The 27,855-nt window shown below is 39.0% G+C and overlaps 1 protein-coding gene across 1 annotated transcript in view; it reads right to left on the bottom strand.

Annotated features, from left to right (window-relative positions):
• The window catches only part of DIAPH3 (diaphanous-related formin 3), a gene marked incomplete at its 3' end in the record, with an annotated part of 76,214 nt that overhangs the window by 20,274 nt on the left and 28,085 nt on the right, over positions 1 to 27,855 (bottom strand). The window contains exon 2 of the mRNA XM_009885653.1: positions 2,138 to 2,311. Within this exon, the coding sequence (XP_009883955.1) occupies positions 2,138 to 2,311 (174 nt within the window). The remainder of the gene's footprint in view (positions 1 to 2,137; positions 2,312 to 27,855) is intronic.

Genomic DNA, 27,855 nt, shown 5'->3' with positions numbered 1-27,855 from the left:
TTTATTTATAGGAAACAGCCTGTCTGTGTGTGCAGTAATAAATATTTTCTTTGATGTTTTTAACAAATAAAACATCATTAAAGCAATTGATTTATACAGATTAGAAGCATTCAGCGGTACAACGGGTGTATCAGATGTGGTTTAGTTTATAAAATACTTCAACTCCATTTTTTTATTTCTTATTAAATCATTTAAAGTTATTCTACAGGTGAGCAATAACTCTTTGGAAAATAAGAATAAGTCATTTTACATGGATATTTTCCTAGTAGCACTAACAGAAATGAAAGGAGCTAAATGATAGTTAATTATTGGCTTTAACTGTCTGGTTTTATGAACTCTTTCATAATTTTTGCCATCAAAACCACACAGGATACCACTGCACAAAAGTGGGAGAAGGAAGGATACCATTGGGAGTAGGAATCAGTACAGATCCAGGAAAACCCAAAGTATAATGCAACACGTTCAGTGAAACTTCAGAATTTATAAACTGTTCCCTTCAGTACCAACCGACTACTTTTATTTTGTGCAAAATTAGCTCTAAACGCCTGGCTACAATATTCAAAATGTTCACCACCCCACTCCGCCAAATCACTTAATTTGATCAGGAGAGCAAACTAGAGGCTACAATATATAATTAGCTATGTAATCTACTGTGACTAAGCTAGCTTTATTCCAGTCCATTCAAGTGTGGATAATTTGAAGAATCCTTTCTGTATTACATGTTATAGCCAAAATAACACTGATAAAGTAGTTTATCAAAGACAGTTTAAGTACTTTGTTATTCAACGAAACTAGGAAAGCATTCAAATTATCCAAGCTGTCATCATTACTTTAACACATTTTTGCAAAGGAGTTACAAAATTGGAATGAATTGCTTCAGGATCCATGGATATAAGCATTTCTGTTTACCTAGACACACGACAGTAGGTTTCTGAGGATTTACTGAGAGTTTCCATTATTTTATGGCATAGTCTCAACATCCTATACCAGAATCTTTGTGAGATGGTAGAGAAATACAACCCACATTTATGTAGCAGGGTGTGTGCACAGGGAGGAATACCTTCAAGTTCTATAAAAACACTGTCCCATTTCCTAACATGACGTGAGTAGCAGCAACTATTATTCCCAGTGAAATTTCTTAACAGAAGTAAATTATCCTAAACACCAAGGTATACAAAGAAAAATGGATCACATGAGAACAAGTACTAATACAAAAGTTGGTAACACAGTAAATTAGTCCTCCCCTTCATCACCTTAACCATGAAAATGCTGAATCCTATCTCTCAGTCATAGCCCTCAACAGTTCTACAAAAGCATCTTAAAAACTAAACTGAATTTATTGAGTACCAGGAATTACAAATTCCATAAAGGAACTTGTCTCATAGCACATTTAAGGTCCTCCACACCCCAGCCCCAGGTGGTCCCTTTGCGTTTTATGAGTTACTTGTTACTTGCTGTGAGGCAGAGAAAGAATAATAATCTAGGCATCACTCTCCTTGCTAATGTATTCCTGTGCTCTTCAGATTGCAGTCACTCTCTTCTCTCGTGGCCATTCCACGTTTAGTTTTCAATTGCCCAAAATGTCATCATCATCATGACAAAAAACTTCAACCTATTGAGGTGGTACCAATGCTAAATGACATTTTTCTAGCAAGGAGAATGTAGTCTTTTGTAACACAGCAAAGATGACAGCTAAGGAAGGAAGCAAATTTGAGACTGCATGTGCAGACAAGTGCTGCTTTGGAGGCAAGAACCTTAAGGTTTTTTTGTGCAAGAGCGACATAGCATATAAGTTCAGAGCAAAACCCTGCTGTGACGTCCAAAGGCGTAAAACCCCTTTGTAAAAGTTTCAGGTCATCCTGAAAGACAGCAGGATTCCCCATTTCTTGTTCCTCCTCAAAATCTGTTGCATTATGTCACTCATAATAATTAGAAACCTTTAGTTTCCGTTTTAAATATATGTGGAGCAAAATCTTGTCAAAATAATTCAAATACTTCATCCCACATAATTATAACTCTCAACAACAATATTAATAATTCAGGTAAAGATCAGGACACATGCACAAAAGGAGGCTCCACCTGTCAGTTAGACATGTTGTCATTCTTTAAGTCGAAGAAATCAGCATAAGACTCTTACCATCATTTTTTCAAACAGCGCTATGATTTCTCTTTCTGACAGGGGTTTTGGAGCAAAATCCTCCGCATCCATAGGTGTGGATGACCAATCTGTAGAATGCGACTGCTTCATATGCGGCAGAGGAGGTCTTTCCTTTTTACTTCCTGGAATTCTTATACTGGCAAATCTATCCAACTGAAAACAGAAAAGGCATAACATATCACATGCTGTTTCCATTCTTTGTAACCCTAATTAAGATGGGTGCTCTTGGAAGCTAAACATTCTTATTTTTCTGTTGTTACTTGCCTGTTATTTAACCGTCTTACTTTAAAGGGTTTTCCTAAAGATACATATAACAGTCAGTTGCCTTTGCACTTGAGTTAACAGACCAGAATCCCATTACATTATGGGGAAATCATGCAGAACATGAGAATTTTATGGAAAGTTTGGAGAAAAAGATATCTACAAAACCAATTTATGAACAGTTCTTCCCAACCATTACATGTAGAATATGAAAAAGCAGGCTTATTTACCAAAAATACAGTTTTAAAATGTTTTTTGTTACTCAAACAGCTGTACTCCTGACATTGTAATAGAATACACAGATATGCAAATAAAAATAAAACTAAAAATATAAACTAAAACTAAAATATAAAACTAAAAAAATAAACTTTTAATAAAAAGACAAGTTAGCATAACTAAGACAGTTCTATTTATTTTTTTATTTGGATTATGTTATCCAAAACTTAGTGCCTTTTTGTGCTCCGATTATTTAAAAATGAATTTAGAAGCATAAAAAACATCAGTTCCTTTATTAACGTTGAGTAGGATACGCTCACGGTTTCATGAACCGTGTCTTATCAACACAAGACAACCACTCTGACTTCAACCTTTCAAAAAGCCAAAAAAAAAATTATTTGGAAAAGTGGTTTGGGTTGTGGGGTTTCTTTACTGGTGAGATATTTATGAATTTTTCAATAAAGACTTACTCAGGAAAATTTTAAACATTTTCATTGTTAAGAGCTTGTGTGTTTTAATGTATATGGGCAAGGACCAACAGAACACAAAAGCAGCTGACATACTCAATGAGATGTGCTAAATCTTAATCATCTTTGTAGCAGCCTTTTGAACAGATGTGAACAGCAATATTACACTTGTCAACACAGAAGAAAGTTACGGTAGCATTTGATGTATGAGATTTTGGACAAGATTTCCACCATATCAACAGACTTACATCTTTGAAATACTATGCAAAAATATTCTGAGGCTTCAATATATCTTGAAGATAAGTATCTTGAGATATCACTTAATAAGTACATCAAAGTTACTAAACTAAATGACAAGTAAAGTTATTATAGCGCCTGTGGAATTAAGATCAGAGAGAGCAAAGAAAATTAGTAGCACAAATTGGGTACAAGTGTTCCACTCTAGTCAGAGCAAGAATTGACTATTAGACATCCACGAAGAGAGGTTTAGAGGAAGAACAAAAAGACTTTAATTCTTCCTGTTCAAAATTGAAAAGGAACAGTCTTTGGAACATAGAAATAGATTGTAAGCCACTCACAAACAGATGGTTGTATAACATGCAAAAGCAGAAAATTAATATAGCATAAACATAAAAGAGCTCAGCATGGATGATGGGACCCTTCAGTGTCACATCAAACCAGCAGGCAATGAGGAAAGCACACTCTACAGGAATAATTACATAGGCAAGACCCAGGAAGAAAGAGAATGCAACGAAAGCAAAAGGGAGGATAACATCATTGGAAGTGAAGTACACAGTCATCAGTGGCAAAAATCATCTTGCATCTTGACCAGACAGCAATTTCACATCCTGTTTTTAAAATCAGAAGTCTATGGCAATAATGGGAGGATGAAGCCAGATTGCAGGCTGCAATGACTAGACTGGAATTTTAAAAAAAAATAAATCATGTCATATGAGATTTTTCTCCTCAAACAATGGCTTTCACAGAGTACCAATGACAGGTAGTACACCTGCTCCAGAGAATGCATTAGCCACTAGCTTCTCCATGCCCCATTCTTCACTATCAAGTGGTGTGTAACCTAAGAAACAAACCATTATATTTGAAGATTCTTCATATTCAGACTTAAAAGCATGGGTAGAGGCAAGACACTTTGGTTGAAATATCACATTTCAGCCCATGGTTCAGTCAGTAGAGAATTGACTAAATTAGGCAGGTTTAAGAGGAGTGTGCCCTAAACACCTTACCCATCTCTCCTGACAAACCTCAGCCCCTTCCTTACAGTCTGAGTTCCCCAAGCATCTCCTCTTCCCTGCTCCACACAGCAGCAGCACCAGTTCTAGCCAGGCAGAACCACCCCAGTCTCTGCCACGCAAGTCCTGGAGCTACTCTTGCTCCACAAGGAACAGGCAGCACCAGCCCAGGGATGAGAGCTAGTTCATCCTTGAAAAGATCTATTTCACTTCCTTTCATTTGTTCACATTTTCAGTTGTTGCTTTTTTTTTTAAGCTCCTTTTGAATCTGTATAGTAGATGTTTTGCAACATTACAGATTAGGCCATAACATTCGTATTCCCCCTATTCACCAAATCCTATACCACTTGTTCTACAGGAGGGAAGCACACTCTCAGAATACATTTGATCAGGCAGAACACGTAAGACAAAGGGAGATACTAGGATTATAAGCACATTTAAACACACGTCAAACAAATCACTTCAAATAATTTAAAACAATGCAGCCTAAAAATAAGATTTCCGTAGATGAAAAAAGGAAATTCACAAGACCTGCACAGCAGTACAGTGTGGGTATTCTACATACACTTCTCTTGAATTATACATAGATAGTGCTTCAAAAAGTTAATACCTCTCAATATTCCATACGTGCGAATAATTTCATGGTCCACAGAAAGCACTATACAGAAAGAATAGAAATTTCATTGCTTGGTTGTAATGAAATCTACCACTGATGCTGCTGGCGATCCAAGTGCATACAGGAGGAAATGGCAAAAATATAGTTCAATAATCTTCCATGTTACATGAAAAACATTTTAAATCAGGCTAACCAATGGGGAATATCTAAAGTTAGTTTTGATACAAACTGTCACTGCAGTTTAAAGCAGGTTTGACCTTCTATCTTTAGAAAAGATGTCTGCCCTCTTTTTTTATTTATTTTACCAATAAATACATACAGATCCATACAGGAACAGTGCTTTAGAGCAATAATTTTTTTAAAGGGACCAACTTTTCCCTTGAGGTCTTTGTAGGGCCAACATTAAAATTAACCAAAGAAGAAAGTGCTTCATGTGGTCTCGATACAAAATATTTCCACAGTAAAGTCTCTTTGAAATTCTCCAAACTAATATCTGTTTTGATGCACTGATGGAACTCAGAGCGGCCTAACCAGAGTTAAGAGTTCAAATGCAATAAAGAGTGAGAAGAAAATAAGAGTGCAGTTAAATCCTTCCGGGCACTCAAAGGAAAAAGCTAGATTTTTTTTTTTTTCCCTAATACACTAAACAAAAACGTAACAGGGAATCTTTATCCTGCTCATTAATTCAAACAACAATCTATTCCTATCATCATAGCAGTGTTACCAAAGACAAGGAAAACTATACTGCAGATACATAATCTAAAAAGAAACAATACTAAAATAGTTAAATACCAAGTACAAAAATATTGCAAAAATATTCATTAAAAACTATTCACGTCTAAATTGTAAAAAAATAAAAATAAAAAAAATGAGCTGCCCATGTATCCACAATATAAGCTGAATAGTGGTCTTAAGTTTTAAAATTATGTGATATTGAAAGAAGTGAAAAATAATTAAAAAGAAAAGTTAACTCTGGAAAGGAAAAAAAAAAACTTCCAAGGCAGAAAGAGTTTCCTATCCAAAGGTAAGCCTAATTCTAGAAATAACACAGACACACTACTATTTTGTTAGCAAAAACTAACCAAGACAGTCTTAAGTCGTTTTTGGTCAAAAGGCAGGGATTTTGGTCTGGTTGGTTTTATCTCTTTTTAAGGTGGGAGAGAAGAGGAAAAAGAGAGAAAAGATAAACAAAAATTAACTAGGACAGCAGAGAAGCTATTAAAGATATAATTCACACGTTCTCATTCTTAAGACTAGATTCCCTGTCATGAAAGGCATGAGGACTATTTTCTCATAAACTTGAATTTAAAGCAATGATGGTTTTACATATATTTTAGCTTTTATGTCTTTATAACTCCTACCACCAGCAACTGGAACATCTATAAAGCCATGTACTTTACTCTGCCTGCTCACATTCTCCACAAGACAAAAACAGCAAGTCAATCGAAAAAAAATCTTAATATCAGAACTGCAACACAGTGAAAAGGAAACCATGGTCAACACGTGGACATGAGTTACCATGAGACTGCTTTTCAGTAGTGTTTTAGGTTTACCAGCCTGAAGATTCCCAGGAAGCCTTGACAGAAACTCTATTATAGCCACTTTACGCTGTAAGAGTTTAAAACTCTCTTACAGGAGTGTTTCTTCCACTACTCCGCTCCATCACAAAGCTCTGTGAAACTACAGCTTTAGAATTACGGCAGCCAAACCCTACCGACAAGCTCTAGCAGAGTATGAGGTCTAAACAAGTTACTGTATTGACACAGTAACAGTGCTGACAGCATCACAGGGAAAAGTCTTCTCAATATTCACTTGACAAACAAGATATGTAAGCGAATGATGAAGTTCTCACATGACTTTAAATATAACAAAATCATGCATGCAGCGCCAAAGAGATCTGAGCTGCGCTTTTTTATTGCTAGTAATACAAGAAAATGTGACCGCTTATTTCAAAGGTAATATTGTCAGAACAATATTCAAGTCCCATGGGGATTTAAAAATATTCATTAGAAATTAAATACAGCCACATGAAAGAAATTACCTGAAAGAAAGCAACCGACATAGGTAGGACATATCAAATGATTTCTTCAATCCCCGTTATCTACATGAAGGACAAGAGGAAAGGAGATGCATGCAGTGTGATCAAGACTTAAAGGAAAGGACTGTCCCTTAAGGATATGTGCTAAAAAGCTCCTCTGCATGCAAACAAAAGAGCACAGAAAGACAATGGTGTGTGGTGGAACTCAAATAATACTTTTACCTGTCTCTTCCCAAACTCATCACAGGAACCATTAGCCCAGCCAAGGCTTATCTCCACAAGCCCAGATGAACAGAGAGGGACAATAACAGATGGGAGGAATGCAAATTATTGATTCACAGGAAGGGACTGCTGTCCAGGCTCCTCCCAGCAAAGCCTCTGCCCTGTGGTCCAGATCTGACACCCACCCCATGAGTCAACATGATCAGCTCTCCAGAACACCTATCAGCCCAAGGGGTGATACTCCTTAGGGGTATAAGACACATTATGGAATAAAAAGGAAAAACATTTTGGGATTGTGCATGACTTATTTTGAGATGTTTAAGGAAAGTAAGGAAAAAGGATGTATCTCAGTGATTTGGAGAGGAACAAGCATAAGTTGTAAGATAAGGGGATAAATAGGGCCTGTTGTGTGTAAATGGTTTGCTAGCTAATACACTTGTCTGGCCATGCCCTGTACCCAACCAGCACAGTATGTCCTACCTTATTAAATTTTATTTCCAACTATTTTCCTAGGTAAGACTCTCTACTTTGTGTGCATGTGTGTATGAAGTCCCATGTGTAAGCAACAAGACCAAACCATGAGTCAGGTGGACCACAGATGAGCAACTGGAAAGACCAGAGTAAGTGAACTTAAGTACCAGCAACCTGAGTGGGACCTCAGTTGTGTCCATGATGCCAGCAATCAGAACACGCGAGGGTGGCGAGTAAGTGATCACTAGCAACTATCGAGCCAGACAAGCCAGTGAGAAGGTGAAGTGGCCTGGGAGCAGGGGGAGTATGCATCTGTATGGGAAGGAGATAAGAGGAGCTGGCTAGAAGAGGGATAATGGAAGCTCTGGACAGCTGCTATAAAGACCACAGGCTCAGGGCTGTGAGGGTCTGTCAACTGGGAAATGCACTTGTGTCCGTGTCTAAGGGGTAGACACTGGGGAGTTCACTTCTACAGGGGTGAGGAGAATCCTGGCCAACCGATGGAGATGTTTTGTCTCTGTGCGCACATCTGTGTTTCTTAAGACAAGGTCACAAGGGGAGTTGCCTACCAGAGGGACCAGGGGAGCCCCACTGGCTGCCAGAAGACCTCTGTGTGTCTGTCTTACAAGTGAGGAGTTCTGTATCACCACTGGAATGAGCCTGCAGCCTCAGGGTGCAAGTCACAGGGAAGTCTGGGATCTGGGGCCAGCAACCAGGTAGTGAGCTTGCAAACCCGCCTACTGGAGAGATTCACATTGTACACGTTTCCCACTTCATCCTCATCAGCCAAAGAGGGTAACAGGACAACCCATGGTGCTAGCTGTGTTGATCTGTGTGGCCTGCCATGCACGTACATACATGTTGCATGCATGCGTTCATGCAGGTGCCTCAGCCTGGTTGGACCTGAAGGGCATGGAGCTACAGCAGCCTCTCCTCTGTTGGGTTACAAGATTCTTTCTCCCCCCTTAAATTTTCCTTTCCTCACAGAAGGAAATATTTATTTTTAACCCAAAAGGGCTCACACATTCATAGACACTTGACCAGTATGATCAGACCAGTATATATCAGATAGCATAGGAACAATTTTTGCTACTTAAATTACTAGAATCATTCAGACTGGAAAAGGCCCGTAAGATCATCTAGTTCAAATGCGCTAAAAGCCCACAAACTTGCTATCAAGCATTTTACACTGATCTCCTTCACTGTTTGAAACTATTAATGGCATTCTAGACATTCTCAAAATATATAGAAAGCTATCATACATAGTACTAAGGGAAGAAATAAAATGACATGTCTAGATAAGCAGCATTCACCCCCTCAGAGCTGAGTTCAGACTGAGTGCAAATTGGGTATCAGAATTTGAATCACTGATAGCAAGAAAAATAGCTGTAAGTGCTAAAATGAAGCAACCATCACAGGACAAATAGCAAAGTTTTATTTGGTTTTTACTTCATAGGCTATTATTCCACTGAGAGCCTATGAAATAAGAAAGCAGTTTTATGCACACACCATGGACCTAAAAATCAAAGTTACAAAGAGATCCACAATACAAACCTCATCACACTTTCTGATCAGGTCCCTAGAAAGCACATTTATTTGTGCTCTCATTTTGATCTTAGCAAAGAGTTCTTATACCATTGTCTCTAAGACTATAGTGTCTATGGAACTTGCACACTTGATATAATGCAGGAATCAATAGATTAGTTATTGCTAGACTAATTGCTGGCTCAACACCTTATCAAGACATCACCTCCTCACAGAGCTGCTATACATGCAGGAATGAAAGGTATTACTTCCCTGCTATCCTGCCTCCCTCACCTCTGCTCCCCCTCCCTCCCCTTAATTAACACATCAGATCATCTGCTGCTATATTAAGGAATTCCTAAAAAATAAAATCCAACATGTGCATGGGTAACCACATTCATGATCATGGAAAGAACTCCCTAGTTCTGCCGATGCTTCACTCTGGCCTTGATTCAATGCCTTTCTCAGGAACAGAGGACAGCCAGTGAGATGAGAATGGGACATCCATGGAAAAACCTGATGGGAAAAAGACTTGCTAAGGGAATTCTCATAGGACTACACATCTTTGAGGCTGTTAACAACTGGAGGACATGTTTTAACACAAAACTGGTGTTCACAGAAAGGGTTATCAAGCATTGGGAACAGTCTGCCCAGGGGAGTGGTTGAATCATCATGACTGACAGTATTTAAAAGATGGGTAGACGTGGTGCTTAAGGACATGGTTTAGTGGTGGTTTTGGCAGTGTTAGGTTAGTGGTTGGACTCAATGATCTTAATGGTCTCTTCCAACCTAGACCATTCTATGATATGCATGATGCCTTGTCAGCCAATAAATTCAGTATCATTCATATAAACACAGATGCTCTATTTAAAAGCAAAGTTTTAATTGCTTTATATTGTTGAATGTGAAGTAAATGTAAACAATACCACAATAAATTTTCGACCATATTTTAATTCAAGTTATTGTTGTAACTCTCAAAACTGCACTGCTTACACTCAGATTCCAGTTAACTGAACAATTCCATTTGAAGGTGATTAACCATTTGCAGACAATAACTCCTAGAATAACCCAAACAGGAGAAAACAGTAATTTTCTGAGGAATGCTACTAAGGCTTCTACTTTGTAAATGTTCTGGGAACCAACAAATGAAGCTGAATCAACTAGCATGGCTGATCTTATTTATGATCACAGAGAGGATGTGGGTAGGGAATAAGGGAAATGATTTAGCAGCAGAGGTTACCCACATGGAGGACAGATCATTACATCATCTGGGACTTACCTTTCTTCTCTATATCCAGACTAAAGCTCTCAGACCGAAACAGGCAATGGAATAGTAAGCACAACACCAGAAATAAAGAATAAATACTAGGAGGTTTTTGTAGAACAACTTCCAACAGTGCTTAATAAGATTTTTACTGAGATAATTTGGACTATGAATGTTGGTATCAATGCAACTTGACTAACAACAGCTGTTTATTGTATATAGATTAGATTCATCAAATGAAACTAAAAAATTATTTTTGACTTTTCTTATAAAGCGTGTTTCCTATTGCCCATATTCAGAGCAAAATCTTGCATACATCATCTTGTAGGTCTCCACAGTTAAAAGTTCCCATGCACGCTGTCCACATATCTAGCCAAGAAGATTTTGTCTAAAAAGGCATACTAACCATCCTTAAAGTGGTAGACCTAATCCAATATCTCATCACTGTCTGAGCAACCTAAATTTTGTTAAGTACACAAACTTTATGAACATCAGCTATTTTTTATTTTTTATAAACACTGTTTAGACTGTATTTACTGCAGTGATTGGACCCCAGCATTTAGAAAAAAAATAGCAACTGTACCAAATTAGCAGGTAACAGATGGAAGAATTAGTTAGGTTTATGCAGGATATAAAAGTTATTAAAGTGGGCCCATCACAACCAACAGAAAAGGAGTTTACAGCTGAAACATTATCTGAAGTCATGCAAAAATTCTTAGAGAAGTTCACAAAAAAGCTATCCTTTTTCAGTATAAGCAGTAGCACAATACTGCAGCTTTGCCATGGAAGATACACTTCACGATATACTGAAAAGGAAACACAGGAATAAAGATCCTTCATCCATCTCAGACTTTGATTCCTTGACTTTTTCTTTCTTTTTCATTCTTGGAGTCAGGGCTTACCAGATTAGACATGATGTGCACCGCTCCGGACCCAAGCTAAGATATCAACTCAACAAGTGCACCATACCATGTGGATTTGAGGTTTATGGCACTAGCTCTGTGATCCCTGCACTTTGATTTAGCACAACGAAGAGTGATGCCTGGAACACATAAAGCATATAAATCAAGTCATGCAAACTCCTCTCGCATTAAGGTTGAAGCCTTCAGACTTGATGCCCTTGAAACAAGAATCAGAACTAGTCCTGTATCTTTTCATATTCCGTTTCTCCAGCTGTACAAAGCAGATTGAACTACACTGATTTCATAAGACAGAAATGGTAAAATACTATCCTCTGTTACCATCCCAAATCCCTGTGCAAAGCTCTGGGATGTTCCTATTAAAAAAAAAAAAATTAACATAAAGGCTCCAGATCAAAATGCTACAAAGCAACAATCAGCTGGGATATTTGTTTTCTTCACCACATGAACAACAAATCTGCCACCCAAGACAAGTTTATGGAGTATCTATTACTAGAAGATGTCACTGCACTAGAGGAAAATCTTTATTCTAAGGAAGTAGGCAACCCAGTAACAGAGAAAAGTCCTGACTATGTGAAATGTGTTGTTTGCCACAAACGCACAAACAAGGTAACACTACTTCTGATACCTCATTATGAAAAGACAGGATTACAGAGAATTGTTCTGTTCTAGTAATGCAGTTTAGGCTAAAAGTACTGAACAGTTGTCTTTCTTCCCCTCCCACTCCCATTCTCATGAAGAAACACACACACAGACTATCAAGACACCGATGATGATCACTAGGCACTATTTATTAGGAGAGTTCTGATATGAAATATACAGGTATACAATGTTTATTTCCTGGCTGAAGGCATAAAGAGTACTGCTTACAGCTTCGCTCTTTCTCTAGATGTCCTTCTCACTCTGCCTTATAGATCTGTAGGACAAAAAGTACTACCACCCTCAATTTTCAAGTTCACATTTTGACTGCCCACTATTTATATACTCAGTAAACCCAATTTCACATCTGAAAAGTCTGCTCTGGTACTACAGTATAGCTCAATTTCCCAGACATTTTGCCAGTCATTTTAGTCACAGAAGCCAACAGCTGAATCATGAAAGTAACACCCTGATGTAGACAAATGACAAAGAATAAGTAGAACATAACAGCATAGAAAGGAAGGAGAATACAAAGTTGAACAAATCCTATGTCTTCATTTGAAATAATTATTATTCTTAGTGGATGGGGAACACACAAGAGAATATGGGTTGCATCAATATATTTCAGTATCTTTGAAAGTAAAAGCAAATCACTATTTTACCTCACTTCACATAAGATCAAAGAAGTTATTTCCAATGATTCTGAGTCAAAGACCTCTTAACATCTTTTTCTTCCTCGAAGCTCCAGAAGATCAAAAAACTATATTTTTTCTTTGACAGTCAAATTGCTTCACAAGATTAACTTCTTACTCTATGAGAAATTCCACTGGTAGCAGTAGGGCTTTTAGTAAGAGAAAGACTTGCATAAACCAAGATACACAGAAGAATCCCTTTCATTAAATGACAACTTATTCCTAATATGCTCAATCTCCCAGAGATTATTTTACCTTTCTTGAGAGCAAGTCGTTCAACTAAAGGCAGAAAACTAAAAGTTACAGTGTTTAGGCCCATGCACAGTCACATCTTGAACACATAGAACACATTTCACTCTGAATCTTGCTTCTCTATATACCGGAAATTATAAAGCTTTTCTTATCTTCGCAGCGGTTGCTATGAAATCAGTCAACATAAGTTTATATTATAAGGAATTTTAGTATACATTTCATTTTTGTCTACATAAGATACCTTTTTAATAAAATTCTGTTAAGAAGCAGGCTTTGTAATCTTTATGAGCCCTACAAACCATTTGTTGGAATGTGGAGCACTTGAGATAGAAAATAGGCTTGCTTCCACAGTGATCTTGCAGGTAGATAACTTATCAAATACCTACTTGCCACTCATCTGTGGAATAAGAATAATATTCCTGTCTTCATAGTTTGTAAACAAGACAAAAGCAGCATGTGTTGATTGTGGAGAAAATAAGGTGTTTCTCAGCTTAAGGAGGATTCATCACTAAAAGCAGACAATTCATCAGCATCTCAGGAATAATCCAATACAATTCAACTATTGAAAAGCAGTCTGCATTTTAGACTCCCAAAATGTTGCTAACTTACCTAAATTAAAAAAAAGAAAAGTCCCTGGTTACTGCTATACAACATTGTTTTTGTAAGAAACAGACTGGGAGTAATAAAATATAAATATTTTATAAAGCATAATGCAGCAGAGAGCAAGTTAACATGCAAATGATTGCCCATGAGAAGAAACAAATATATTATTTCATTGAAAGCTGCAAAAATCAAGTCATCTTAAACCTTCAGTTTCTTAGTTTTCTCTTACTACATTTGTCCCCCTTGTCGCAAAAGGAATTTGGAGAAAATATCTTTGCCAGTTTTAGTGGTTGGTATGAAATGGCAGAAACACTCTGGTCTGAGCGACGTTTAAGTTGCCCAGGACTCAGATACTTAGCATTATTAGCTGTTTCCCAGAATCAGACACAGAAAGGCTAAACTAACAGAATACTCAGATAGGGGGACAAGAAATGTCAGTTGGAAAGCATACTCCTGTTCCAAGATGAAGTTGCAAGTGAACAAAATACCTATCATTAAAATAGTGGGGTTTTTACTGTTACCTTTTGTTAAACAGCTGTCATTTCCCTCTTAAAAAAATATATCTATTTGAAATACATGAACAACTTGGTACTCCTTTGCAGGTGACGTCTTTAGTCTGTGAAGGGGCCTACAGTACAGTCCAAGAAACTTAAAGAGTTGGGAAGAAGACTGCTTGCTAAAGCGCTATCAGGTTCTTTGTCCGTATTCCAACACACACAATAAACCTGCTGACTTATGGTGACTACCATTACAAGTTAGAAAAGTCCAATAGGTTATGGAAAGGAGAAGAGCAATAAGGCAGCAAGCCTTCAACAAACAAAAAACCCCAACAAAAACAAACAGCAAGATCTAGTGCATCCAGACCATAATCCTTACATGACACTACCAAAACTAAGTTCTGGTTACCAAAAAATACTTTTGCTTTGAGAGAACTACAAACATCTCCTCAGCTCTCCAAAACAAAGCACAAGTTTATAGAATCAAGGTTGTATCATCAACCCATCAGATTCAGATTTCTTAAGAACCATTTCCAGACTATGAAGCTCTGCTTCATAGCAGGTGATTTAACTCAGTCTAAGAATGATAGGTGGAGGCAATATGCTCAACCCTACTAACTCTGCACACCTTATCAACAATAACCAGACCATTGGATCCTAAGCTAGGATCAGCACAAATGTGTTGCACGTTGTTCAGCATAAGACTCTCTACACTTCAGCTTTCAGTTATACGCAGAAGTACCTCAACAAGAACTCTATAGCACTGAAGTCATAACAGCTGATGTTTAGATGCCTACAGAATATTACTTCCCAGGTAAAAATCAAAGACGACGTAGAACGATCACAGAATCTTCAGAGTTGGAAGGGACCTCTAGAGATCATCTAGCCCAACTCCCCTGCTAAAGCAGGATTGCCTAGAGCACATTACTCAGGACTGCATCCAGGTGGGTTTTGAAAACCTCCAGAGAAGGGGACTCCACAACCTCCCTGGGCAGCCTGTGCCAGTGCTCTGTCACCCGAACTGTAAAGAAGTTCTTCCGTGTATTGGAACGGAACTTCCTATGTTCCAGCTTATGTCCATTACCCCTCGTCCTGTCACTGGGAACCACCGAGAAGAGTCTGACTCCATCCTCCTTCAACCCACCCTTTAGACTATGCTTTCCTACAAAAGGATAGTACAGACAATGAAATAAGTAACTTCAACAGCAAGAAAAAAAAAAACCCTCTGCATTGTGATATAGAACCTCATCTGCTATTCAAGAGACAGATAAAGTTTGAGAAACACAGTATTAGGACAACACAGAATATACCTAACATTGTTTGAAGCAAGTATTAATGCGTTTTACAAGCAACTGTTAGTTTGTTACACATGGTATTTTAAGCTAGCCATGCAACCTCAGTAACTTGAATATTAAACATGCAATCACAGATTTCTTAAATATACCACATGTAAATTGGCACAATTACCAGTGTTAAGCTCATTTACCCATGATTAGAGCACACTTCAAAGCCATCCATAGATTTTTGCTACTTGCACCGAGTATGTTACAGATAATTAACAGTTTAGTGAGAGTTTTCCAGTTAACTCCACAATTAAGACAGTTTCTTGTATCAATAAGGTTATTTCTATTGCATTAGCAATAAGGTTATTAGCTTAGCAAAGCCAAAGCAAAACTTAAGTTGTCTTACCACATCATCTGTCAGTGTCTTGATATTTAAGTGCTGTAAATCAAACAGGAAACCAGTCATGTCACAGTTGTGCAGTAAAAAAAAAAAAAAAAACAATAAAAAACCCAAACAAAAAAGCAAGTGTCAGTTATAGTTGCTGTTATTCAAAATAAGATGCAAGTTAAACAGTACTGAATCACGGCACTTGAAATGAAGCAATAATTTCTTGGCAAGTTGTACTTTGTTGGCTTACAGTGCACAGCAAGTTATACGAGGAATACAGTGTAGATTTTTAAAAAAAAAAAATGTAATCTGATCTTGAACTAGAATAGAAGACCTGCTCATAATTCACCAACTAGAATTGCGTCTTCTCAAAATGGGTGTGGGGACATCACCAAGGAATCAGTGCAAAGATTTTGAACTCAACAGAAGAACATGCTGTTCCTCAACAGTTCAAAACTATCTGCCAAGCTGAAACACTCAAACAACTAAGACTGTTGACTACTCTCAAGCAACGCCTACGTGCCCAGCGGAGCATGAAGTTATGAGTAGAAACTGACATAAGCATTTATTAGAAGTAACATCCAAAAACCTACAGAAGATCCCTCTCTGCTGTGTGAAATAACAGTTCCTGAACCAACTGTGTTGCTCTCCACTGCACATTGACAAACATAGCAAGTGCTAGCACACACCGCTCTTGTACAAAACCGAAGAGCAGCACTGAAAAACATTGGTGACTGAAGAGTCAGTGGTGCCAAGATCCCATTTATAGTTTTTATGAAGAGGCTGAGAGACTTGGCAGGGAAGTGGGAAGAATGTGAAGTCACATACTTAGTGAAATAGACTCTTACCCTATTCTTAGACTCCCCTCACTGCCTAGTATGCAAAGCTGGGCAGCAGCTAGAGCAATTGTAACTGGCTATACCCAAATTAGTCAGATTTGAAAACTCTTGCTTTGTCTTCACCAAGTCAACAATACTTAGGTACCATTACTTATGACATCTTCTCTGGCTTTTCCCTCAGAATTGAAGAACAATTTGTGCTAAGTCAAATATTATCCTATGATAGCTCTACTCTGAGTATTGTCAAGAAACTGAGGAAGAAATATCTGATGAATGGCTATGAAGTTAAAAAAAAAAGCAAGCAAGTGAAGTGCGAGGAAACTCTTAATACTTAGAGACATAGCGTAAGTTCTACCATCAGTAATAAGAAGTTGGAGCTAGGTCAGTACTGAATTATGACAATCCATGTCCTAATAGATGAGAATTTCTAATAAATGAAAACAGTAACAAAGTGAAAATATTTCAATCCACTCAGGAGATTGAAGATCTGTATCCCAGTCTTCCCACTGGTGTTCTCCTGCTGCAGGGATACATCACCCACACACTGCTACGGAACTGGGTTTTTTATGACTTACTCTTCCCATTCTGCTAAATAGCTAAAATAAATAGCTAAAAAAATACCTAAATAGCCACAAAGAGAGCATGAGTATTAGTTTCCGTCATTTGCAAGAGCTCATGACTTCACATTTAGCAAGTTGTTGATATAATACCACTATCCTTAAGTTATCAAAACTGCAGGAGAAAACACTAACATATGGTCTTACACTCCAACTTGGTATCAAAGAACATAGGAATTATTCCTTTTTCATACACACAACATATCACTAAGCCTTAGGCAATGCACAGATACCATTGTGAAGCTCTTCTAACATGGTAGGAGACTGAGTAATCTGCTTAGAATGAAAATGTTCTGCATTATATCCTTTGAGGTAGAAGTTCGAGATTCATGTCAAAAACATGTACATTCCACTAAACAGACACAGGAAGCAGAATATCAAGTTCACTTCCAGTTAGTAACAGATGTTGGATGTTCTCCAACTGCTCTGTACTAGACAACATCATCATCCATGGAATCAAGGAAATATTTTTCAGATTCAGGTTTTGTTCTTTGAAAAAGTCAAAAGTTAATGGGATAGTTCAGCCAGCGTTGTGCCTTTCAGTGAAGCTGTGAAATCCAGCAATGGAGTTTACTGTGGTAAAGGGTGAGAAGTTCCCCATTTTGTATATCAAAACACCTCATTGACCCAGGTCATCTGACTAATTCGTGAAAAAAGACTACCATGCAACCAACTAAGGACATCATAATGGTATAAGAAACTCAATATGCAGATATGAGTCTCCTAAGTCTCTAGCTTACGGGCCACCTACAGTACAGGAGTCTAAAAATACCAACATAAGACCTCTTTCAGACAATGTTGTGGGGTCTGGTTCAAAAGGAAATGCTAAAAGGAAGTGAACCTACTTAACCAGCACTCATCTTTTAACACTGGTGACATTATATTTGGAGTTTTCTTTATAAAAGAGAAACTCCATGCGAACTACAAACTTATGTTCAGATCTTTTAGCACTCTAAGATTGAAGGGCTGAATGACTTACAGTAAGACATCTCAGAAGACTTATTCTGTGAATTTCATGTTACGATACTTCTCAGTCAGAGGAGCTGGTTCAAACATGAGAACCGGGGTTATCTTTTTCCCTTCTCCCCAAGTCCTTCTGTTCTGGCAAGGCCATACAAAGTAAAACCAGTCGTCAACTTTCCTGGTCTTCCATAGCATTCAAGGATACAGAGATGTAGAATATAACATGTGGTCTTCACCAAAAAAAAAAAAAAAAAAAAAAAATCTTACCAAACTGGATCTTTTAATGGCATTAAATTTAGAGGAGTGCTGTGACTCAAGAACAGGAGTATATTTTTGTTCTTGCCAGGCAAAACAAAACAAACACATTTTTAATCAGGGGAAAAAATAACTAGACCACAGTTAGGTAGAGGTTGGGGTGCCTTACTACCACAGGAACATATTTTTATTTTCAGGCCTGTTCAGTTCACAGAAGACAGACATATTCTGCTCAAGTGAACAAGTTGCCTTAAACATAGGCCTGCAAGTAAGTAAATCTGGCTTAAGTAATAATTCTGTAATATTAATTTACTGTTAAAAATATGTTATAAGCTTAAAGAATACAGGTTTGCAATGGATGAAAATACCAATATGCTATTCTGTGCCTTCCATGAACCACTCCAGAATAATAAAATTACTGCTTTTGAGAACATAGGAGCTATGTACAAGTATTGCTCTAGTCTGTTTATCATGTAGAAAATAGATATGCAAAACTGAAAAACAAATTAACGATGTTTAAAGTATGCTGACATCCTGTTTTCTCATCAAGAGATGCAAAACCATGAAGTTATTAAGGAGTTAATTAGGATACTTTAGAAGTCCAGATTTATTGGTAGCACCTACACTTGGAAAAGCAAAATTATCACCACTGCTTAGTATTCAGCTCACAAACACATCTGTAAACAACTAACATTTTGAAGTTAAATTTTCCAGGGTAACTTCATTTTTAATCTGGGACACAGAGGAAGAGGTCATTTTATTTAGCAATTGAGCAGAAGTTGTTCAGTTAAAGCTAAGTTAGAATGCAAAAGAAGTGTATAGAAGTATCATTCTTGAAGAAAGTGAGCAATCTAACATGGAATTATCCCCTGTTGAAGATTACGTCCCTCAGGCATACTGGTAAATAACTGATTTCATCGGACACAGGATATACTATGTACAGTGTTCTTGATAAGCTGTCAAAAGGCCCAATCTCAAAAACATGAAAGATAGTGACAGCCTTAGACAGCAACCAAAAAGGTACAATAGGACACAACAGCTGAGCTTCACAACACATGCACAGCAACAATACTAATCCCAGAACAGAAAGAGCACTGTGTCTCTTGAAAAGATCATACATGCTGAAGCCATATGCGATGCAACTTCTGCACCACCCAGCTAGGAAAAGCAAGCCAAATACTATTTGACTTCATATATATATTCACAGTAAAAAAAAAAAAAAAAAAAAAAAAATCTTCGAACCATAGAATGGTCTTGGTTGGAAGGGACCTTTAAGATCATCAAGTCCAACCATCAACCTAACACTACCAAAACCACCACTAAACCATGTCCCTAAGCACCACGTCTATCCGTCTTTTAAATACCTCCAAGGATGGCGATTCCACTGCTTCCCTCAACAGCCTGTTCCAATGCTTGACAATCCTTTCTGTGAAGAATTTTTTCCTAATATCCAATCTAAACCTCCCCTAGCGTAACATTAAGGCCATTTCCTCTCTTCTTATTGTCACACAGAAGAGGATGAGAGGTGGGCCCACGCCAACCTCATGCAGTTCAACAAGGCCAAATGCAAGGTCCTACATCTGGGTTGGGGCAATCCCAAGCAAAATACAGGCTGGGCAGAGAATAGATTGAGAGCAGCCCTGCGGAGAAGGACTTGGGTGTGCTGACTGACGAGAGGCTCAACATGACCTGGCAATGCACAGTCACAGCCCAGAGGTCCAACCACATCCTGGGCTGCATCAGAAGTGTGGCCAGCAGGTCAAGGGACATGGTTCTACCCCTCTACTCCACTCTGGTGAGACCCCACTTGGAGTACTGTGTCCAACTTTGGAGACCCCAACATAGGAAAGACATGGACCTGATGAGGCAAGTCCAGAAGAGGGCCACAAAGACGCTCCAAGAGATGGTGCACCTCTCCTATGAGGACAGCCTGAGAAAGCTGGAGTTGTTCAGCCTGGAAAAGAGATGGCTCTGGTGAGACTTTATTGCAGCTTTCCAGCATCTGAAGGGGGCTGACCGGAGAGCTGGGGAAGGACTTTTTACATGGGCATGTAGTGATAGGACAAGGGAGAATGGCTTCAAACTGGAAGAAGGTCGATTTAGGATAGATTTTAGGAAGAAATGTTTCCTTTTGAGGGTGGTAAGGCACTGGAACAGGTTGCCCAGAGAAGTTGTGGAAGCTCCATCCCTGGAGGTGTTCAAGGCCAGGCTGGATGAGACCTTGAGCAACCTGGTCTAGTGGAAGGTATCTCTGCCCATGGCAGGGGGGGTGGGACTCAATGATCTTCCAGGTCCCTTCCAACCTAAACCATTCAATGATTCTATGATTATGCTGCATATCCAAACAGTAGCATGTACTGAAAGTTAATCTGCAGGACAGAGTTTAACAAGTTGAGTCGTTGTCTATAACTACTCCAGTCAACTCTGGGTAGAGACAGTGAAGCAAAGAAGTGAGAAATGCCACCTAATTGGATCAACAACACTAGTTTGATCTTTTCTGTCATTATAAATATGCATATGCAAAGACAGAGAAATAAATATAAACAAAAGTCTATCTAAATGCAGTACAAGCAGTCCAGGCTAACAGGACCAGAATGCACAAGAATGCTATCGTCTCACACGGGACTCCGGTCTGAGTTCTTTAGTGTTTTCTCCACCAGCTCTGAAGCTCAGTATTGCCTGGAAATGAAGAATACCCTAGTACAATATAGGGTATAGTCTGTACCATCTAAGAGTTTGGGCACTTTACCAAAAGGGGCAGCACCTCCATTCTCCATAAGTGTTCTTTTCATGATCACATAAGTGCAGAGTGACATTGCTCATCTGAGTTTTTGAACAAAACCAGCATGTTTAAAAACCGTACCTTCGGTACTCAAACTCAGATCATGCCTGGCAGGGATGAACATTGTTAGTATGCCAGAGAGGCGGACAAAGTCTGATTTGTTGATCATAAATGGAATTAGAAGTCAAGCACCCAGCCATACACCTCTGTCATTATGACAGGAGTTTTCGGCATGCCAAGTAACAGGATCTCAGGCACCTAAACAAGATTTGCAACATGCATGCCTTCCACCACACTGAAGTACTTCAATTTACAAGAAGTAAAAAATACCACAGCCTGGTGGGATCTAAACGGATCTAGTTCCTTTTTGGATCTTCATTTTTGCCTTCCTTGCAGTAGAAAACAAAGAAAACAACATGTAACCCCTCCCTCAAACCATCACACGCGTATAGCTTCTTTGAGGCATTAAGAAGTGCTTAAAAGTCTATATGTAGCTATAAGAAATGAAGGGGAAAAAAAGTCGGGGGGGGGAGTTTAAGCAAGATGCAATGAGTTTTAGAACCAGCCAACTTAAGCCTGAATGCTGAAACTAAATGAACGAAGACTCAGGATGCACATATAATCACACAGTCCCCTCTGTACCCTTTTAAATTAGAAAGTGAGAAAGAACTCATCACACACTGCCATTAATTCTATCACCAAAAAAAAAAAAAAAATCAACACTAGCTATTTTATCCTCAAAGCTATTCTCTAGCAGAAACACAACCAAAAGACTGAAGCGGGGATTGCAAGAAGATCTGTAGACTCAGTTAAAGAGATGTAAATCGGATGATTACAGTGGATGCTATTACTTTAGGATCTCCTTTGTCACAATATTCCCTCAGTAATTTTGCTACCTCACTCTGTAAGTGCAATTTAGAAACTGCTGTATAACCCTATAGCATTTTCTACTTTTAATTTCCAATATACTACTTCAGCATTTATTTAATGGCTTTATCACACACTCTCTCTGTTGCTTGGAAAGCAGTCTGAAAAGCAATCAGAGACAAAATTACCTTAACATGACAGTTTCTACACAGTGATATTCTTTAGACATTGATGAGTTAAACTCAAAATTGGTGCTTACAGGTAAGATTATATAACAAAGTGCTAGAACACAGCACTAAAATTTAATATCATAACCCACAGTGTTAATTCATGCCAACAAAAATAACAGCATGAGGAATTTACAATTTTACAAAGCTGCAATAAAGTGTTTTAGGTAACATCTGTTCAGCAATCATTTCTTTAAAAGACTAATTTAGATTCAAGGTCTTACACTGCAGCATAACTGCAGCAATAATTCAGTCACTTCGTAATTAAAGATATTGACACAGATCGGTCTTACCTTTCTACTCTATGCCAGAGAAATGGAAGTGCTTTTGCTCTTAACTACATATTTCTTTGATTTACAGACACTGTTAAATGCAAGTGTTAATTTGTCTATTTTTAACAGATCGGCACAAACAAGAAAGCCTTCATGAAATATATGTGAGTCAAGAAGAACTTAATCAAAAACATAACCTGAAAGTCACTGAAGACAGGTCAATGGTATACTGAAGTTAATAGAAACACCTGTAACTTCAGCTAGCAATTGAAGTTGATCTTTGAGGACTAGCATCTACAAGACATAGTCCCTGTACAGTGCAATTGGAACTCACGTAATCTAGCACCCACTTTTATGATTTCCAGACATTTCTAAGGAAAAAAAACCCAACTATATCCGGGTGAGGAAGTGGCAAGCAACTGCTTTTTACCCCACCCCCCCGCAGCAGGTTTCAGAAGTTTTCTGGTTACTCAATGTACACACAGAAGACAGGTATATTCTCTACTATCCTTCAATTCATTTCCTCTTTTTCCCAAGCCCTAACCTAAGGGTGAATGTAAGAGCTTTCAATAAGCTGAGGTACCACAGTACCATAGAATATCTTTTACCTTGTTAAGAGTCCCACTATTCCAAAACCTCAGACCTGCTGAACAAAGCCAAGCTGGTACATGCTTCAAAATTAACCATCACTCCTTAAAAACATTTTTTTAAACAATTCTGTGAAAGAACAGACAGAACTGAGGACTTGCAACTCATTCACACTCTGAGAAGCTAGTTTATTCAGAAAGGCAGTAGTTCAGGATGACATTTGATTGGAATCAACCACTATAACTGTTTAACCCAAAGACTCTTTCTCCCCCCTCTAAATGAAGTGACTTTAAAAAGAGTGATTTTCCTCCTGCTAAACACAAATTTTTGTTGGAAGGGAAAAAAAAAAAAAAAAAGAAAAGGAGCTACACATTAATGATGTCAACTTTGTCAACCAGCAATCCAATTTCACCTCAAGGTTTGTCAGGGAATCAAATTCTTTTTCAGATTAGCATATCTGCTGTGACACATCAATATGTTGCATTGATTAGAAAGGTCCAACTTGGAACACATTTTCAAGCCTTTTGCACTGAGGAAAATTAGAGTAATACAATCTGGATGACTTGAGTTCATGGAATCTAACAACCAATTTCATCCACATTTGACAAACGTACAAGAGATCAGAAACATAATTCAGGTGACATGAAGAATTATGGCACTGTAAGTAGCCCAGACACAGAAAAGGCTACAGTCTGTATCTAAGGGCAGATTACAGAGAATTCAAAGGGGTGAAGGAAGTTTTATGTATTCTGACACAAAACTAATTTAACTAATAAAAGTGTATTGAAGATGTATTACAAGATGAGTTAGATGTGAACAAGTCAACACAGAATACAATAAAAGCATTTAGGCTGGAAAAGACATTTAAGACCACAGAGTTCAACCGTTAACATAACACCACCAAGTCCACCACTAAACCATGTCTCTAAGCGCCACATCTACACCTTTTAAATACCTTAGGGATGGTGACTCCACCACTTCCCCGGGCAGTCTGTTCCAATGCTTGATAACCCTTTCAGTAATGAATTTTTTCCCACTATCCAATCTAAACCTACCCCGCCACAACTTAACACCATTTCCTCTCATCCTATTGCTTGTTACTTGGGAAAAGAGGCTGACCCCCACCTCGCCACAACCTCCTTTCAGGTAGCTTTAAAAACCAATAAGGTCTCAGGTCAGCCTCCTTTTCTCCAGACTAAACAACCCCAGTTCCCTCAGCTGCTTGTTCTCCAGACCCCTCACCAGCTTCACTGCCCTTCTCTGGACAGACTCCAGCACCTCTATGTCTTTCTTGCAGTGAGGGGCCCAAAATTGAACACAGTACTCAAGGTGCAGCCTCAATGCTGAGTACAGCAGGACAATCACTTCCCCAGTCCTGCTCACCACACTATTCCTGATACAAGCCAGGACGCTCTTGGTCTTCTTGGCCACATGGGCACACTGCTGGCTCATATTCAGCTGGCTCATATTCCGCCAGCTCTCAACCAACACCCCCAGGTCCTTTTCCACGAGGCAGCTTTCCAGCCACTCTTCCCCAAGCCTGTAGCTCTGCATGGGGTTGTTATGACCCAAGTGCAGGACCTGGCACTTGGCCTTGTTGAACCTCATACCACTGGCCTCGGTGCATTGATCCAGCTTGTCCAGACCCCTCTGTAGAGCCATCCTACTCTCAAGCAGACCAACACTCCCACCCAACTTGGTGCCACCAGCAAACTTACTGAGGGTGCACTTGATCCATCCCCCCATTTTTGGGGAGGAGATATACCACCTCCCCCAAGAAAAAACAAACCAGTTTTGTAAGACAACAGGAAGTAGATATGAAGGGGAGTTTTCCAACTTTGGATTTAATAGCTGACTGATAAATATTCTGTATTGCAATTTCTTATGGCAAAAATTTATGAAGAAAAGCATATCTCATAGTAGCCTTCGAACACACTACCCTGATCAAAGAAGCTGGTTGATGTCTACAACTATTAACGTAATTCTATCTGTATCACTGTTTCTTCACCAGAAATTATTAGCCAGGATAAACCAGGGATTAGAGATTACAGTTCAAAAGTTATAATAGCTACAGCAGTTCTTTCGGTTTTGTGGCGTGGAGCAGCCTGCAGCTCTTTACTAACTGTCAAATTCCACAGATCACACTTGTAAACTATACACCTCACAGCAGTTTACATGAAGACGGAGACAAAATCCTAAACTCTATTCAAGAAATATTCACCTCTGACTCCTCTTAAGGTCACCCAGTGAGCTAATGGCATACTTAGAACACAATCCAGATTTGGAGAACCATTCCATTGCCTCTCAACACCCCAGGGCAAGATCTTTGCTTTAAGAGATTACTTAAAGATGAAAAACAGGACTAATGTCTAAGGTCAAATGCTTTGAAAAGTTGTAGTTTAATAAGGCATTCTCATGAATTAAGGATATTCTCAGTCATCCCTGCTTAAAGAGTTTCAGAAACTGGGCAGGGAGAACAGGGACAAGACAAAATAAAATATATTCAATAAAAAAAAAAACCACACCCACATGACAATCATGTACCTTTACAAAGCTAAGTCAGATACCCAAATTTAACTCCTTTTATTTTCTATATCTAGGTGAAAAAATCAACACGGTGACCTCAAAAAGCCAGTCAGCTGATGTCCACACCTGCACATGCTCAAAACCACCCTTGCCTAGCCTGGGAAGTCTAAGCATATATCAAATAGGCTCATCTGTACCAAAGAGAAGGCCTTCTGTCACTAAAAAGCCAGTAAGACTTCATCTAAGAAAAAAATCTCAGTGGCTTGTATCACATATCTGGCAGGGTTATACTCCCTATAAACTACTGTACCTCGATTTTAACATATTGTTGTGGTTTGGCCTCAGCCAGAAACAAAGAACCACACACCCGCTCGCTCAACTCCCACAGCCGTGGGAAAAATCGATAGAAAAGGGCAAAACTCATGGGTTAAAATAGTGCAATTTAACACAACAGCAAAAGGGAACATGAAAACAAAACAATAACACCGATAAATGGATATTAAGATGCAATTACAGTACCGCCATGCAGCGCACCCACCAGACCCACCCCACTGCAGCCAACCCCCAAGTGGCAACTGCTCTCTTCTCCCGGCTAGCGGCTAGCGTGCCTCTTATAACCCGGGCATGAGTCACATGGTATGGAATACCTGCCCCCTGCCGGCTCCTGGGGGAAATTAACCCCATCCCTGCCGGAACCAGGACACACATGGTTAGGGGGGGCCGGAACCAGGACACACATGGTTAGGGAAAAAAGTGAACACGAGGGCAACACCTTATTTCTGTTTTAACACATGGTTAGGGATAAAAGTGAAAATTATTGTAATATCCTTTTTGCATAAGAACTTAGCAGTTAAAGTAGCAATAATAAATGGAACCTCTTAACTGAGTGCTCTTTGTCAGTCCCAAACACACACAAATCCATGCCTCCCACTCACCACAGGAATAATCCAACCATCAAGTCGTATACCAGTAACACCATCCAACCCTCGAGACTGCGCAGACCATATAGGTTTTTACACAGGGACCCTATACTAAAGCACATCCAGCCATGTCACCTGCATGACTAAAATACATGCACCTTCAGTAGATACACGGCCAGTTACAAAGACAAGTAAACAGCTCTTGGTCACAGTTTCATATGTGCCCATTCTAACATGCAAAAACAGGCACAAGGACTTGGTTCAAACATCAATCTGCGCAGCCACAAAATGAAAAGATTTGGAATGCCAGGAACAAGTTGTGACCTTCCAGCACAGGTTTGGCTAGCCTACAGTTTGATACTGCTTATTGGCTAATGTCAACTGGCTGCATATGAAGTATGGCACACCTTTTTGAACCTACGCTCAAGTGCCAGACACTCAACTACTGAATAGAGCACAAAGAGGCCTTAGAACCAAGAATCTACTGTATGTTATTTATAATAATATCTATTCTGTACACACATAATACAGCTCAGAGCAGGTGGGCTCAGAGCCAGCTAAACAAAGACTACCATATGCATCACCTAAATATGAGCATGGGATGCATCTGCTCTGCACGTGGTGGATACAAGACCCGTAGAACATATGTTTGTCAGTTTGTCACAGCTTTAATACTTGCAATTTTCATAGCGTCCAAACAAACCTGGATAGTCCTGGGTGTTTTTTAGTTAGAGCACATCTTATGGACATGTTATCTTGCGGACAATTATTAGCTGTTTCAATTTTCCCAGTTTCTTGGTGTGCTAGCCAAAATTTTGTAAAAGCAGGGTTAGGGAGGAGAATTTTACTATGCCCCTTAAATTAAAAGACTGCGATTTTCACCATACAGTTTACATCACTAAAATAAATAAACAAATCCAGTTCTAATAAAAGTAACAGCATTTAACAGCTGAAGTTCTGTTCTGTTCTCGTTACACCTATAGCTGTCAAACGGGGGGGGGGTAACGGGACGACGACCAAACAAACGCTTTATGATGAAGAGGAGAGACCTGAAAACGTGCTGCAAAATAAAGCCGGGTCCTTTGAGGCCGGCAAGGAAGAGGCGAGCTGGAGCGGGCGGCTCACGCTTTGAAGCCCAGTTGAAGTCGAGGACGCCGTTTCGTAGCCCGTTAATTCCTACTGGGTCCCCCGATGTCTCAGGGGGGCTCCGGGTCACTGACCGGCCCCGGGAGAGGAGG

The sequence above is a fragment of the Charadrius vociferus genome, unplaced genomic scaffold (genome assembly GCF_000708025.1).
Source record: "Charadrius vociferus isolate BGI_N301 unplaced genomic scaffold, ASM70802v2 scaffold285, whole genome shotgun sequence".
In the NCBI taxonomy this organism is placed as follows: domain Eukaryota; kingdom Metazoa; phylum Chordata; class Aves; order Charadriiformes; family Charadriidae; genus Charadrius; species Charadrius vociferus.
This window is presented reverse-complemented; position numbering and strand designations above follow the sequence as displayed.